Here is a 15,063-nt window from a genome sequence, read left to right on the forward strand (position 1 = left end):
CAACGCTCGGGTCAGTGCTCCGCATGCTGCGGGTGACAGGAAACTTCTCCATAGGGAAAGAGGCCTGGATGCAGCACACAGGGAAACCTTGGGGTTAAACGTGCCAGATCCGGCACTGACATTGCTGCCAGGATGGGTACGTGAGTCCAAGGCCGTCCTGTCCTCAGTTCCAGAGTTACACTGATGTAACCCATGGCTTGACCATGGGCCAAGGGGGAGGATTTGCTTATTCCCTGTATTTCTTCCATAAGGATCCCACAAGCAGGGATCCCTTCCAATGGAGCAGGGGGCTCCGAGCCCCTGTGTCCAACCTGGCCTCAAGCACTGCCAGGGATGGGGCAGCCCCAACTTCTCCCTTCACCCCCTGACAGGGCCCCAGCACCCTCATGGGGAAGAACTCCCCAAGACCCCATCACCTCTTCCCTCTTCCTCCCCATCCCATCCCTGCCTCCCTTGGCCCAAGCCCCTCTCCAGGCTCCCTGCAGCCCCTTCAGGCCCTGGAGCTGCTCTCAGGTCTCCCCTTCAGGACCCTTCCCTTCTCCAGGCTGAGCCCCGTTGCTCACTCAGCTGCAGCTCACCCTCCTCCTCAGCACTGTGATGAGGGACAGGACCAGTTCAAGAAGACATCTGGAACCCTTTCCAAACAATCCCAAACGTAAATGGAGAGGAAACCTCTGAGACGCGGTTTGGGAATGATCCCATCATTCCCCAGCGATGGAATCATCGCACCGTTGAGGAAAGTCACATGCAGGACGGGGTTGGATGCGTGACCTTCACCCACATCGACAAGTACAGAGTTACTTAACGGGTGACCACAAAGAGGACTCCAACAGGAGGATGCTCAGGGTCTTTGTGGGTGCCAGGGCAGTGGGATCAAGCACCCTGCGTCTGTGCTGGCACCGAGCTGCTGGAGCAGTGACACCAGAGGGAAGGGCTGGGATCCAGAAGCTCTTCCCTGGGAGGGTGCTGAGGCGCTGGCACAGGGTGCCCAGAGGAGCTGGGGCTGCCCCATCCCTGGCAGTGCTCAAGGCCAGGTTGGACACAGGGGCTTGGAGCCCCCAGCTCCAGTGCAAGGGGTCCCTGCCTGTGGTTGGAGCTCGATGAGCTTTAAGGTTCCTTCATCCCAAACCAGGCTGGGATTCCACAATGAGATCCAGTTCCAGGGAGGATAAAGCAATAAACGGGAAGCTGAAGCCGTAACGGGACGCAGAAACCAACGCTCCAGGAGGGGCCACGGAGCAGGAATGACTCCGTTAAGCACCTGGATGTGGTGGTTCCAAACCCATGGCCTCTGCCTGAGCCCCACCTCGTGTCCCCCCCGTCCCCCCCCATGCCGGGTGCCCAAGGCCGGGGGGCGATCACAAGGAAACCTTTATTGGTGCCGATGCATTGCGGCGCTGTGCGGTCCCCTCCCCGGGGGGGCACAGGGAGGCAGCCATGGGAGCGCGAGCAGGGATGCAGGGATGGGATGGAGCTGAATCCTGCCGGGAGCACCCATGGGTGCTGGGGGGGGGGTGTGCTGAAGGCAATCCCCAATGAGGGCAGCAGCAGCTCCAGCCTCAGGAGCAGAGGGCAGAAGCTCCGGGTTCAGACCAAGCTCTGGGGTCAGGGGGGATGCGGCTGTGGAGCCACCGATGGAGCTCCCGGCACCCGGGGATGGAGCGGGGGCTCTGGGGTCTGTCTCTGCCTGCCTGGGGTCTCCATCTTCCCCCTGCACACAAAGACCCGGCCAGAGGCTGGATCCGCGCCTGCAGCATCACCTGGAGCCTCTCACCCTGCATCAAGCCCAGGGACGTGGGGAACAAAACCCCAGCGTCCTTGGGGCTCCCCAGCACCCCCGAACAGCCTCTTCCTAAAGAGAGTCCCTGCCCGAACCCTCAGCCATGGGGCAGGGGCTGTGGAGGCTGCGCCGGGGGGGGGTGAGGGCCCGTGGGGCTGGTGCTGCCCCAAAGCAGCTCCCCTTGGGGGGCAGAGGGTGCGGTGAGGCTGCTGAGGCAGCTGCTGCCCCTCTTTGTGCGTGCTCAGCTTCAACGCAGCTGAACCCAGCTGAACCCAACCCAACTCAGCTGGGCTCCAGTCAACTCAACCCAACTCAACCCAGCTCAACCCAACCCAACTCAGCTGGGCTCCGGTCAACTCAACCCAACTCAACTCAACCCAGCTCAGCTAAGCTTCAATGCAGCTGAACCCAGCTCAACCCAACCCAACTCAACTCAGCTGGCCTCAGGTCAACTCAACCCAAGTCAACCCAACCGAACTCAACCCAACTCAACTCAACCCAACTCAACTCAACCCAGCTCAGCTCAGCTTCAACACAGCTGAACCCAGCTCAACCCAATCCAACTCAGCTCAACTCAGCTGGGCTCAGATCAACCCAACCCAACTCAGCGGGGCTCAGGTCAACTCAACCCAACTCAACCCAACCCAACTCAACTCAATTCGACCCAACTCAACCCAACCCAGCCCAACTCAGCTTGGTTCAACTCAAGGGGCTCAGCTCAACTCAACCCAACTCAGCTCCATTAAACTCAGCTCAGCTCCATTAACCTCAGCTCAGGTAAACCTGGCTTGGTTCTCCCTGCCCTGTCCCAGCCAAAACCCAGACTGGGACGGGGGGGGGGGGGTGGATTTGCCCCCCAGCCTCTGCTCTCATCCACAGTGGGGTGACGGGGACGGAGGGATGGGGGCAGCCACTGCTGAAGCAAAGCAGGCTGGGAGCAGCAGCACCCAGCACCCTGCTCACCCCCACCCAAACCTGGCACCGGCCCCGCTCTGGCCTCCCCATCACCAAAAGTCAGGTTGGGTTTAACCCCCCCTGGTCCCCATTGCGGGGGGGGGGGGGGGGGGTGCTGCTGTGGCATCAGGTCCAGCAGGGACTCACCAAGGCCACCGGCAGCCCCAGGACACGGCGGCCGCTGCGGGCAGAGGCAGGAGCACAGAAACCCCTTGAAACAAGAACGGACCTTCTCCAGCACAGTTTGTGGAGTTCATCTGCGGGGGGGGTCCCACGGCGGCCGCCTCTGCCATGGACGGACGGCGTCTGGGGGTAAAACCAGTCCAAGCCAAGCGCTGTGGGACCATCCTGCCCGGCGCCAGCACCGCGGGCACTCTGCGGGTCAGTGCAGGCGAGGAGGGGAGCATAAAGTGCAGCAAAGCTTCCGGGAGCTCCCCACGGGGGGGTGTCCGCAGGGGGTGTCCGGGTCTCCAGTGTACGTGGTGCCGGGCAGGGCAGGCGGCAGCTCGGGGCTGGCTCCTCCGGGGATGCAGGCAGAGGACGGGGTCCAGCACGGCTGCGGTGCCTCGGGGCGGCTCCGGGCCTCACATGCACATAACCGGCAACCTGGAACCAAGCGCGGGGTCATGGCTCTGCTGCGGCACCAGGAGCGTGGTCTCTGGGGGCCCTTCCAACTCGACCCCTGTATGAGCAGGTCCGACCCACGGAGCTCACCCACAGGCTCCGACCCATGGAGCTGACCCACAGGCTCAGACCCACGGAGCTCACCCACAGGCTCCGACCCACAGAGCTCACCCACAGGCTCCGACCCACGGAGCTCACCCACAGGCTCTGACCCACAGAGCTCACCCATAGGCTCCGACCCACGGAGCTCACCCACAGGCTCTGACCCAGAGCTGACCCACAGGGTCCGACCCATGGAGCTCACCCACAGGCTCTGACCCACGGAGCTCACCCACAGGCTCTGACCCACGGAGCTCACCCACAGGCTCAGACCCACGGAGCTCACCCACAGGGTCCGAACCATGGAGCTCACCCACAGGCTCTGAGCCACGGAGCTCACCCACAGGCTCCGACCCACGGAGCTCACCCACAGGCTCTGACCCAGAGCTGACCCACAGGGTCCGACCCATGGAGCTCACCCACAAGGTCCGACCCATGGAGCTCACCCACAGGCTCAGACCCACAGAGCTCACCCATAGGCTCCGACCCACAGAGCTCACCCACAGGCTCCGACCCACGGAGCTCACCCACAGGCTCCGACCCACGGAGCTCACCCACAGGCTCCGACCCACGGAGCTCACCCACAGGCTCCGACCCACGGAGCTCACCCACAGGCTCTGACCCACGGAGCTCACCCACAGGCTCTGACCCATGGAGCTCACCCACCTCTCCTCCTCGATGCTGCTGCTCTCGGCGTCGCCCGTGTCCCTGCTCTCTTCCGCATCCCCTTCACCAAGATCCATGTCCAGCTCGTTGCCAGCTTCCGAGCGCGTGTACGTGTACCCGCTGGCGGGGGAAAGGAGAGCTTAGAGCAGCTTCCAGGGCCTAAAGGGGCTATGGGAAACCTGGAGGTGGGCTTGGGACAAGGGATGGGATGAGGAGGAACAGCTCCAACTGGAATGAAGCAGTTAGATGGGATCCTGGGGAGTTCTTCCCCATGAGTGGTGGGGCACTGGCAGGGGCTGAAGGGAGAAGCTGGGGCTGCCCCACCCCTGGCAGTGCTCAAGGCCAGGCTGGACACAGGGGCTTGGAGCCCCCTGCTCCAGTGGAAGGGGTCCCTGCCCTGACAGGGCTTGGAACTGGAGGAGCTTTAAGCTCCTTCCCAACCCAACCCATGCCATGAGTCTATGAATAAAGAGCAGGACGAGGTTTAGCAGCTCCTGAGGACGCGATGGTCCCAAAGGTCTTGTCCAACCTAGCTGATCCTATGATGTTTCCACTGCACCCAGCTTGGGACCAGGAGGGCCATGACTTGCAAAGAGGGGATTCGTTTCTGGGGTGACTTCAGAGACGCGGCCCGGCCTGACCTGATGGAGCGACACGTGAAGAACACAATCCTCTTCAGCCTCTTGTTGTAGAAGAAGTAGTTGAAGGACCAGAGGCTGCCGTCCTCCCCAAAAGGGTCCGAGTCCAGGTCGGGGTTGTAGCTGCAACAAGTGGAGGCACAAGAAACCCCGCGTTGGATCCTGCTCCCGGTGCCAGCCCCGAGGAGGGGAAAGGAGATCGGGAGAGCCTGGAGCCGCCTCCATGGGCTGCTCAGGTGGTTGGTGACAGGAGCCAGCCCCTGCGCTGGTTTAGGAGGGAGGACAAGAGCTTGCCCCTGGAGTGGAGGCCAGGGGAAGGGTGGTGGGGGCAGGACACGGGCCCAGGGATGCTCCTGCCCCTTACCTGTAGATGTCACACTCGGCCAGGCAGATCTCCTCATCCACAGCATCCCAGAGGTGAGGCTTCAGCGCATTGAAGTCCTCCCGCACGGCAGAGAAGAGGCTGCAGTTGACGGCGTTCACCACCTGCAGAGGCCAGGAGGGCTCCTCAGAGGAGCTGCTGCTTCCCCCCTGCTCCATGGAGCTCGGCCTCCCCATCCCTCCCTCCCTCCCTCCCGCGAGAGGAAGCAGCCCCGGAGCGGCGATGGGCAGGCAGGGCAGGGGCACACGGACATGGAGACCCCGGCACCTCCCGGAGGTGCTCAGAGCTCTGCAGAGCCCCATCCCTGCTGCAAGGGCAAGAAGCCTCCAGGCACGGGTGCTGCGAGCACAGGGATGAAGGCACCGGCAGCGCCAGGGAGGCCTCAGCAGGGAGGACTCGAGGCACCACCGATCCCTCACCCTTCTGCCCCCAAAGACATCCCTGGCAGCGGGCATGGAAATCCCTGCCCAGGAGAGGCTGCTCCTGAGGGAGAGTGAAGAGCAAGGGGGCTGCTGCCAATGGAAAACACCAGGGAATGGCTGCGGGGAACAGCACCCACAGAGCTTCTCCCAGGAGGGAGGAGAGCTGGAGAGGGGCTTGGGACAAGGGGAATGGCTTGAACCTGCCCGAGGGGAGGCTGAGCTGAGCTCTTAGGCAGAAGCTCTTCCCTGTGAGGGTGCTGAGGCGCTGGCACAGGGTGCCCAGAGAAGCTGTGGCTGCCCCATCCCTGGCAGTGCTCAAGGCCAGGTTGGACACAGGGGCTTGGAGCCCCCTGCTCCAGTGGAAGGGGTCCCTGCCCTGGCAGGGGTTGGAGCTGGAAGAGCTTTAAGCTCCCTTCCAACCCAACCCGTTCCATGGGGATGGCCTCATCCCAGGCCTGATGCTGCTGCGGGAGGGAGCGCAGCATTCCCGGGATCACAGCAGCGCTGTGGGGCTCCCCGGAGAGCCGGGCACTGCCCCAGCAGATCCACGCTGCTTCTCCTCAGGGACAGGGGCTCCTCAGGGTGCTGGGAGTGCGGGTGCTGGGTCTAAGGGTGCCGGGGAGTGGGGTGCTGGGGTGGGTGCAGCATCCATGGGTGCTGGGGCTGGGGGTAGGTGCCCAGGGTGGGTGCTGTGCTGTGGGTGCTGTGTCTATGGGTGTGCTGGGTTCAGCATTCGCAGTTACTCTCCTCCTTGGTGGCCGGTGCCGTGCTGTGTTTGGATGGCCTGCTAACAGCGCTGATAACGCCGCCGTTTTCAGTTGCTGCTCAAATGTTCGCTCTGACCAAGGACTTTGTGAGCCTCCTGCTCTGCCAGGGAGGAGGGAGGCCGGGAGGAAGCAGGGACAGGACACCCGACCCAAACTACCCAAAGGGGTATTGCATAGCACAGCACAGCACGCCCAGGATGTAACGGGGAGTGCCCCGGAAGGGCTGGGGGCACTGCAGGGCTGGACGAGGGACCGGTGGGTGCGCGGTTGGGTGCTGTGGGGCGAGTTATTGGTCGGCTGGTGCTGAGGTGGTGTATTCTCTTCCCTCGTCATCTCCCTTATCGCTGTTATCGCTGGTGGCAGCAGCAGTGATGTGTTACACCTTAGTTACTGAACTGATCTCAACCCGTGGGAGCTGCATTCGTTTCAATTCTCTTCTCCGTCCCTCTGGGAGTAGAGGGAGGGAAAGAAGGCGGGGAGTGAGTGAAGGAGCTGTGTGGCTGGGTTTAAACCACGACAGGGTGCTGGGGTAGGTGCTGTGGCTATGGGTGCAGGGGGGGTGCTGTGGTTATGGGTGCAGCAGTTGCCATGTCTCTGGGTGCCGTGTCTCTGGGTGCTGTGTCTCTGGGTGCTGGGGGTGCCATGTCTCTGGGTGCTGTGTCTCTGGGTGCTGTGTCTCTGGTGCGGGGGATGCTGTGTCTCTGGGTGCTGTGTCTCTGGGTGCTGGGGGTGCTGTGTCTCTGGGTGCTGTGTCTCTGGGTGCTGGGGGTGCTGTGTCTCTGGGTGCTGTGTCTCTCGGTGCTGGGGGTGCCGTGTCTCTGGGTGCTGTGCCTCTGCTGCGGGGGGTGCCGTGTCTCTGGGTGCTGTGTCTCTGGTGCAGGGGGTGCTGTGTCTCTGGGTGCTGTGTCTCTGGGTGCTGGGGGTGCTGTGTCTCTGGGTGCTGTGTCTCTGGGTGCTGGGGGTGCTGTGTCTCTGGGTGCCGTGTCTCTGGGTGCTGGGGGTGCCGTGTCTCTGGGTGCTGTGTCTCTGGGTGCTACGGGTGCCGTGTCTCTGGGTGCCGTGTCTCTGGGTGCTGTGCCTCTGGTGCAGGGGGTGCTGTGTCTCTGGGTGCTGTGTCTCTGGTGCGGGGGGTGCTGTGTCTCTAGGTGCTGTGTCTCTGGGTGCTGCGTCTCTGGGTGCTGTGTCTCTGGGTGCTGGGGGTGCCGTGTCTCTGGGTGCTGTGTCTCTGGGTGCTGGGGGTGCTGTGTCTCTGGGTGCTGTGTCTCTGGGTGCTGGGGGTGCCGTGTCTCTGGGTGCTGTGTCTCTGGGTGCTGGGGGTGCCATGTCTCTGGGTGCTGTGTCTCTGGGTGCTGGGGGTGCTGTGTCTCTGGGTGCTGGGGGTGCTGTGTCTCTGGGTGCTGTGTCTCTGGGTGCTGGGGGTGCTGTGCCTCTGGGTGCTGTGTCTCTGGTGCAGGGGGTGCTGTGTCTCTGGGCACTGTGTCTCTGGGTGCTGGGGGTGCTGTGTCTCTGGGTGCTGTGTCTCTGTGTGCTGTGTCTCTGGGTGCTGTGTCTCTGGTGCGGGGGGTGCTGTGTCTCTGGGTGCTGTGTCTCTGGTGCGGGGGGTGCTGTGTCTCTGGGTGCTGTGTCTCTGGTGCTGGGGGTGCCGTGTCTCTGGGTGCTGTGTCTCTGGGTGCTGGGGGTGCTGTGTCTCTGGGTGCTGGGGGTGCTGTGTCTCTGGGTGCTGTGTCTCTGGGTGCTGGGGGTGCTGTGCCTCTGGGTGCTGTGTCTCTGGTGCAGGGGGTGCTGTGTCTCTGGGCACTGTGTCTCTGGGTGCTGGGAGTGCTGTGTCTCTGGGTGCTGTGTCTCTGGGTGCTGGGGGTGCTGTGTCTCTGGGTGCTGGGGGTGCTGTGTCTCTGGGTGCTGTGTCTCTGGGTGCTGGGGGTGCTGTGCCTCTGGGTGCTGTGTCTCTGGTGCAGGGGGTGCTGTGTCTCTGGGCACTGTGTCTCTGGGTGCTGGGGGTGCTGTGTCTCTGGGTGCTGTGTCTCTGTGTGCTGTGTCTCTGGGTGCTGTGTCTCTGGTGCGGGGGGTGCTGTGTCTCTGGGTGCTGTGTCTCTGGTGCGGGGGGTGCTGTGTCTCTGGGTGCTGTGTCTCTGGTGCTGGGGGTGCCGTGTCTCTGGGTGCTGTGTCTCGGGGTGCTGTGTCTCTGGTGCGGGGGGTGCTGTGTCTCTGGGTGCTGTGTCTCTGGGTGCTGTGTCTCTGGTGCAGGGGGTGCTGTGCTCACCCAGTTGAGGCTGGGCTCCCGGCTGAACTCGTGGCTCTTGGCGGCGCTGAAGTCGTAGTCGGGCCGGAAGGACTCGTTGAGTGTCGCGATCAGGTAGAACAGGGTCTTGCGGCTGCACTTGTCACTGAGGGGCCCCTCCTCGTCCCCACTCTGGCTTTTGCTGAGCCTGGGGGGCACAACAGGGTCAGTGCTGGCACCGTGGGAGCAGCCCGTGCCCAGAGAGGCACCTGCACCACGGCCTGTACCAGCCCCAGGGCGGCAGCGGGGCCGGGGCAGGGATTGTGCCCCTGCACCAGGCACTGGGGAGGCCGCAGCTTGGATCCTGTGCTCAGCTCCGGGCCCCCCACTGCAAGAGAGACATTGAGGGGCTGGAGTGGGGCCAGAGAAGGGAATGGAGCTGGTGCAGGGCCTGGAGCCCAGCGGGGATGGGGAAGGGCTGAGGGAGCTGGGGGGTTCAGATGGAGAAGAGAAGGCTCAGGGGAGACCTGATGGCTCCCTGCAAGTGCCTGACAGGAGGATGGAGCCAGGAGGGGCTGGGCTCTGCTCCCAAGGAACAAGGGATGGGACAAGAGGAACCGGCCTCAAGCTGCCCCAGGGCAGGGTCAGATGGAGCTGAGGGACAATTCCTGCCCCAGAGGGTGCTCAGGCATTGGAACAGGCTGCCCAGGGCAGGGCTGCAGGCACCAACTCTGGAGGTATCTAAAGGATGTGTAGATGTGGCACTTGGGGACATGGGTTAGTGGTGGCCTTGGCAGTGCTGGGGAAAGGCTGGACTTAGGATCATGGAATGGTTTGGGTTGAAGGGAGCTTAAAGCTCCTCCAGCTCCAAGCCCTGCCCTAAGCAGGGACCCCTTCCACTGGAGCAGGGGGCTCCAAGCCCTTGTGTCCAACCTGGCCTTGAGCACTGCCAGGGATGGGGCAGCCACAGCTTCTCTGGGCGCCCTGTGCCATTGTCTCACCGGATGATCTGGATGCTCTTAAACATCTTTTCCCACCTCAGCCACTCCAGGATGTGCAGAACAAGCAGAGCGGACAGCCCAGGAGCAACACCAGGGTCATTCCCTCAGTGAATCCCAACCTCCCACCACAGACTCGCCGCTGCCCGTGTCCTGCATCCCCGTGGTACCTGCTGGGGCTGATGCCCGTGGTCTGAGGAGGTGACAGGGCCTCCAGGACGTGCGGCTGGCCCTCCTGGCAGAACTGCTTGAACATGTGCTTGTCATCGCCAGCCATCTTGCACGAGTAGCTCTCGATCCTGCAGAGACACCAAGCAGCATGAGCCCCCCAGCACAGCACCAGAAGGCCCCCGCCAAGCATCACCACGGCCACCGGGGCTTGGATGTGGCCACCAGCACGGACAGGGCATCTCCAGGCCCCAGGAGCCACCCTCCACGTGCTGCTGGGTCTGAGCTGGGTAAAAGGCAACCGTGGCCACAACCCCCTTGCGAAGGTGCGGAGATGCCGATGGGCACCCTGAGGAGGCCCACAGGAGGTTGGGATGAGCTGAGTGGCAATTCCAGGGACATGGATGAGAGACATCCCTATGTGTCTCTCACATGTGCCCCAGTGCAGCTGCACAGGATAGCAGCTGGATGGGACTGCAGCTACACAGGATCCTGCCAGAGGGGATCACCGGCACACAGGATCCCATCCCTGTTCCCATTGGATACCAGGCAGAGGCACCCACCGGCCGATGATGTGTGCGTCGCCCGTCTCCACTGTCAGTTGGGAGTTTATTGCTTCAAAACTGGAGTTCTCCAACAGCTTCATTGTCCCGACGTTCCCAGCGATTCCCTGGTAACACTGCTGCGAATCCGGATCCTACGGGGAAAGAGCCCTCAGAGCCCAGGAATGCGGATCCCAGGAGCTGCCTCCTCGCTGCTGCGTGGCACCGACCCCAGGGGATCGCAGTGGTGGCCCTCAGAGCTGAGAGGGGCGAGCAGAGCTCCACTGCCATGGGACACCTGAGCCAAGAGCAGCACCAGCACCACCGCACGCTGTCCCATAGGACATCCTTGTCCTCAACCTGGAAGCACGAACACGGTGGATGGGCCACTTGGTGGAGCAGGAACTGCCTGGGAGGTCGCATTCAAGGAGCCGTGGTCAACAGCTCCATGTCCACGTGGAGACCAGTGATGAGCGCGGTATCTGGGGGGGCAGGGTTGGCAACGGCCCTGTTCCGTGTCTCTGTGGGCCCCACGGGCAGTGGGATTGAGCCCCCTCAGCGAGGCAGCGCTGGTGCAGGGACACTGGGGGAAAGGGCTGGGATCGGAGGGACTGCACAGGCTGGAGAGGTGGCAACCTCCTGGGGCTCAACCAGGCCAAGGGCAAGGTCCTGGCCCTGGCTCGGGGCAACGCCAGCCCGGATCCAGGCTGGGGCAGAGGGGCTGGAGCCTGAGGAGCAGGACCGGGGGTGCTGGGGGGCGGAGAAGCTCAACACGACCCCATCCCTGGCAGTGCCCAAGGCCAGGTTGGATGGAGCTTGGAGCCCCCTGCTCCAGTGGAAGGGGTCCGTGCCCGTGCAGGGCTTGGAGCTTTAAGGTCCCTTCCAGCCCAACCCATTCCATGGTTCTATGACTGCTTCCCAGTCCCTTCCTCCAGGAAAGGAAACTGTTCCTGCTCCTGTTCTTTCCTCTCCTATTCCCACATCGGGAAGCATGGCCCAGAGGGACAGGCACAGAGTGACCGCTGGAGGGGAAGGGCCCAGCCCGTGGCCCCTGTTCCCTCCCCAGCCGGGGCCTCTCTGAGTCTGTAACAGGAGAAGCTGTAAACAGGCTGCGAAGAGGGAAGCGGTGCCAAAGACCTCGGCAGCGATGGCTCCGCAACCCCCACCCGGCATCAGGTATCGGCTGCCAGGGATCCAGAGCATTCCCAACTGGAAAGAACATCCCTGGGTGCAGGAACGCCAAGTTCCTGCCATCCCCAGTGCTTCCACGTGGGTCTCCGGCTGCTGTCAGCTCTTTAAAGCACCTAAGTTTGGTTCATTCGCTCCCAGTGAGGGAGAACCAGGTCTGAGCACAGCAGTTGTGGGCCCCTCACTGCAAGAGAGACATTGAGGGGCTGGAGCAGGGGCAGAGAAGGGCAATGGGGCTGGTGCAGGGCCTGGAGCACAGCGGGGATGGGGAAGGGCTGAGGGAGCTGGGGGGTTCAGTCTGGAGAAGAGAAGGCTCAGGGGGGACCTGATGGCTCCCTACAAGTGCCTGACAGGAGGATGGAGCCAGGAGGGGCTGGGCTCTGCTCCCAAGGAACAAGGGATGGGACAAGAGGAACCGGCCCCAAGCTGCCCCAGGGCAGGGTCAGATGGAGCTGAGGGACAATTCCTGCCCCAGAGGGTGCTCAGCATTGGAAGGGGCTGCTCAGGGCAGGGCTGCAGGCACCGGCCCTGCGAGTGCTCACACCCCCTCAGTGCCATGGGGCAGGGGTGGCCTTGGCAGGGCTGGGGTAAGGGTTGGACTGGATGAGCTTAAAGGGCTTTCCCAACCTGGCTGATTCCATGATTCCAGGAGCCTGGGCAACACAGCAGTGGGAGGCTCTCAGCCCCCTTCTGACCCTGAAGGACACAGCTGGCTTCACGCACAGCAGGAATTCTACGGAACATGGATTTACTCTCCCTGGCCCAAACGGAGCCGCTTCCTCAGGAGGTTTTGCAGAAGCACTTTTACTGCCGGTGGTGGTCAAAGGGTGTTACGTGAGGAGTTCAGCTGCCCTTTGGCACAACAGCCATCAGTGCCAGGGCACGGCTCCTTCCTGCCCCGCACAGCACCAGCAGCCGCCTGTCTCATAGCACCCATGGGGACAAGCACAGAGATTCGTCCAGCACCAAGGGGCAATACAAGGCCCTGAAGCCATATCTCAGTCTCCTTAAGATCAGCTTAATCTAAAGGGCTTTGGGTGCAACAGGGCTCACATGTGGTTTAATGCCATCAGAGACCATGTGGAGGGACCCAGAGGGAGACACCCTGTGTAGAAGCAGGGACTGGGAGAGGTAACACTGACCTGAAGCGCTGAAGCACAGTGAAGGAGAAGCAAACGGAATGATTTAGGGCAAGAGAAGTCACCCTGGTGACAGTGAATGTGTCCTCTTTGGGACGAAAATGGAGAGGAGAGGGTCTGGGGCCCAGCCCACATCTCTCCCCAAGGGAGGGATCAGCCCTGAACACCCCCAGTGTTACCTGAGATGGAAGTGGGGCGATGGACGGCCCCTGCAGAGGGGGAAAGAGGAGACAGAGGAGGAGGAAGGGTGGGATTGGCCCCCTCTGTGGTGCTCTGGGGAGACCCCCCTGCGGTCAATGTGCAGCTCTAGGGCAGCAGCACAGGAGAGACGTGGAGCTGGGCGGCTCTGCCCTGGGGCCAGGCTGGGAGAGCTGGGCTGGGGCAGCCTGGAGAAGGAAGGGGCCTGAAGGGGAGACCTGAGAGCAGCTCCAGGGCCTGAAGGGGCTGCAGGGAGCCTGGAGAGGGGCTTGGGCCAAGGGAGGCAGGGATGGGATGGGGAGGAAGAGGGAAGAGGTGATGGGGTCTTGGGGAGTTCTTCCCATGAGGGTGCTGGGGCACTGGCAGGGGGTGAAGGGAGAAGCTGGGGATGCTCCATCCCTGGCAGTGCTCGAGGCCAGGTTGGACCCAGGGGCTCGGAGCCCCCTGCTCCAGTGGAAGGGGTCCCTGCCCTGCAGGGGTTGGGGCCGGAGGCGCTTTGAGGCCCCTTCAACCAAACCAGGCTGGGATCGGTGACCCAGGGGCGCAGGCACCACAAAGGAGAAGCAGAGCCAGGCCCAGCCGCTGCCCGCAGCCCCGGTGAGCCCCCCCCGGCCCCTCGGGGCCCACCGCGGTCCCCCCGCCTCACACCCGCCCATGACAGTGACAGGCCGCGGCGGAGCCTTCCCACCATGCCCCGCGCGGACTACAACTCCCAGCATGCCCCGCGCACCACAGCCGCTCCCCCCTGCGCGCCGCGCCCGCCGCGGTGCACCATGGGAGTTGTAGTCCGCCGGGTGTGTGGGGGCGCTGCTCTCATAGCGGTTCCGAGGAGCGGACTTACCGGCGCTTCCTGCTCTCGGTCCCGGCGGGGCCTCCTCGCCGTGACAACTCCTTCAAGCTCGGGGCGTTTGTAACGTGAAGCGTCTCCGGGGAAAGCTCGAGGAGGGCGCGTGTGCCTCGGCCGCCGTCCGCCGTCCGGCGCCGGACCACCGGGCCTGCGCCCACCTCGACATGTCCCCCGAGTGCTCGGGACGGTGCGAGCGGCTGAGCGAGACCTGCGAGTCCCTCCGGGGCGAGCGGCGAGCGGCGACCTTCTCCTCCGGCACCGGACGACAACAACCACCGAGGCCCCACCCGCGGCCCGTCCGGTCCGAGCGGCGCCCGCGGACGGCCGCGTCCTATTTGCCAGCGGCCCTGGCAATCCCCGCCGCCTTGCCCTCCTATTGGCTGTAGGACCCGTCAGTCAGCGCTAGAGCCCGCCCTCCGCGGGGAAGCCCGGGAGCCCCGCCCACCAACCGGAGCGCTCCGCGTTCTGATTGGCCGCTGGGAACAAAGCCGCGGAGGTGGGGGGGGGGGGAAGAACGGGCGGAGCAGCCGTCAATCACCGCCGGAGGGGGGGGGGCGGAACGTTTGTTCCGGAACTCGCGTTCTCGGGGCCGTGTTTCCTGGCCGCGGGCCCCGTTCGGCGGCGCCCCAAACATGGCGCTGCCCGGGGCCGGGGCCGCGGCCTCTCCGCCGCTCACGGTGCTGATGTCGGTGAGGGCCGCGCTGGCGCGCGCCGCCCGCCTCCCGCCGCTGCCCGCGGCCGCCGCGCTCCGCCTGCAGCTCAGCGCGAGCCCCGCGCCCGCCGCCCGCCGCCGCTTCCGCCTCGAGCTCCGGCGCGACGAGGCGCGGGAGGCGCGGTGAGAGATGGGGGGGGGCGAGGGGGGGGGGAACCGGACCGGGGCTTCCGTGCGGGGACGGAGCGAGGCCGCGGCTGGGGGAGGGGGGCCGGGGCTGTGACACCTCCCCCCTGCTGCCTGTCCCTGCCTGTCCGTGCCTGTCCTGCCTGTCCCTGCCTATCCCTGCCTGTCTCTGCCTGTCCCTGCCTGTCCTTACCTATCCCTGCCTGTCCTTGCCTGTCCGTGCCTGTCCCTGCCTGTCCCTGCCTATCCCTACCTGTCCCTGCCTATCCCTGCCTGCCCTTGCCTGTCTCTGCCTATCCCTGCCTGTCTCTGCCTATCCCTGCCTGTCTCTGCCTATCCCTGCCTGTCTCTGCCTATCCCTGCTGTCTCTGCCTATCCCTGCCTGTCTCTGCCTATCCCTGCCTGCCCTTGCTGTCTCTGCCTATCCCCTGCCTGTCCTTCCCTATCCCTGCCTGTCCCTGCTTGTCCCTGCCTGTCCCTGCCCCGCCCTGCTCGTTCCTGCCCGTCCCTTTCTTGGGGGCTGGGAGGTGGCTTTGGGGCAGCTCTGAGGAGCTCGGGACTTCCCCTGCTCCGTGCTGGGGATGAGCTTGGGGAA

The 15,063-nt window shown here is 64.1% G+C and overlaps 1 protein-coding gene across 1 annotated transcript; it reads right to left on the reverse strand.

Annotated features, from left to right (window-relative positions):
- Positions 1 to 1,353: 1,353 nt before the first annotated feature.
- On the reverse strand, positions 1,354 to 13,933 carry LOC136006870 (repressor of RNA polymerase III transcription MAF1 homolog). The gene is made up of 8 exons (XM_065664911.1): positions 13,625 to 13,933; positions 10,280 to 10,413; positions 9,719 to 9,847; positions 8,593 to 8,758; positions 5,126 to 5,247; positions 4,765 to 4,884; positions 4,124 to 4,243; positions 1,354 to 3,340 (listed from the first exon to the last, which is right to left on the reverse strand). The coding sequence occupies exons 2-8, from the start codon at positions 10,360 to 10,362 to the stop codon at positions 3,319 to 3,321; spliced, it is 762 nt and encodes a 253-aa protein (XP_065520983.1). The 5' UTR covers positions 10,363 to 10,413; positions 13,625 to 13,933; the 3' UTR covers positions 1,354 to 3,318.
- Between the last annotated feature and the right edge of the window lie 1,130 nt (positions 13,934 to 15,063).

This window comes from Lathamus discolor, unplaced genomic scaffold (genome assembly GCF_037157495.1).
Source record: "Lathamus discolor isolate bLatDis1 unplaced genomic scaffold, bLatDis1.hap1 Scaffold_76, whole genome shotgun sequence".
NCBI classification, from domain to species: Eukaryota; Metazoa; Chordata; class Aves; order Psittaciformes; family Psittacidae; genus Lathamus; species Lathamus discolor.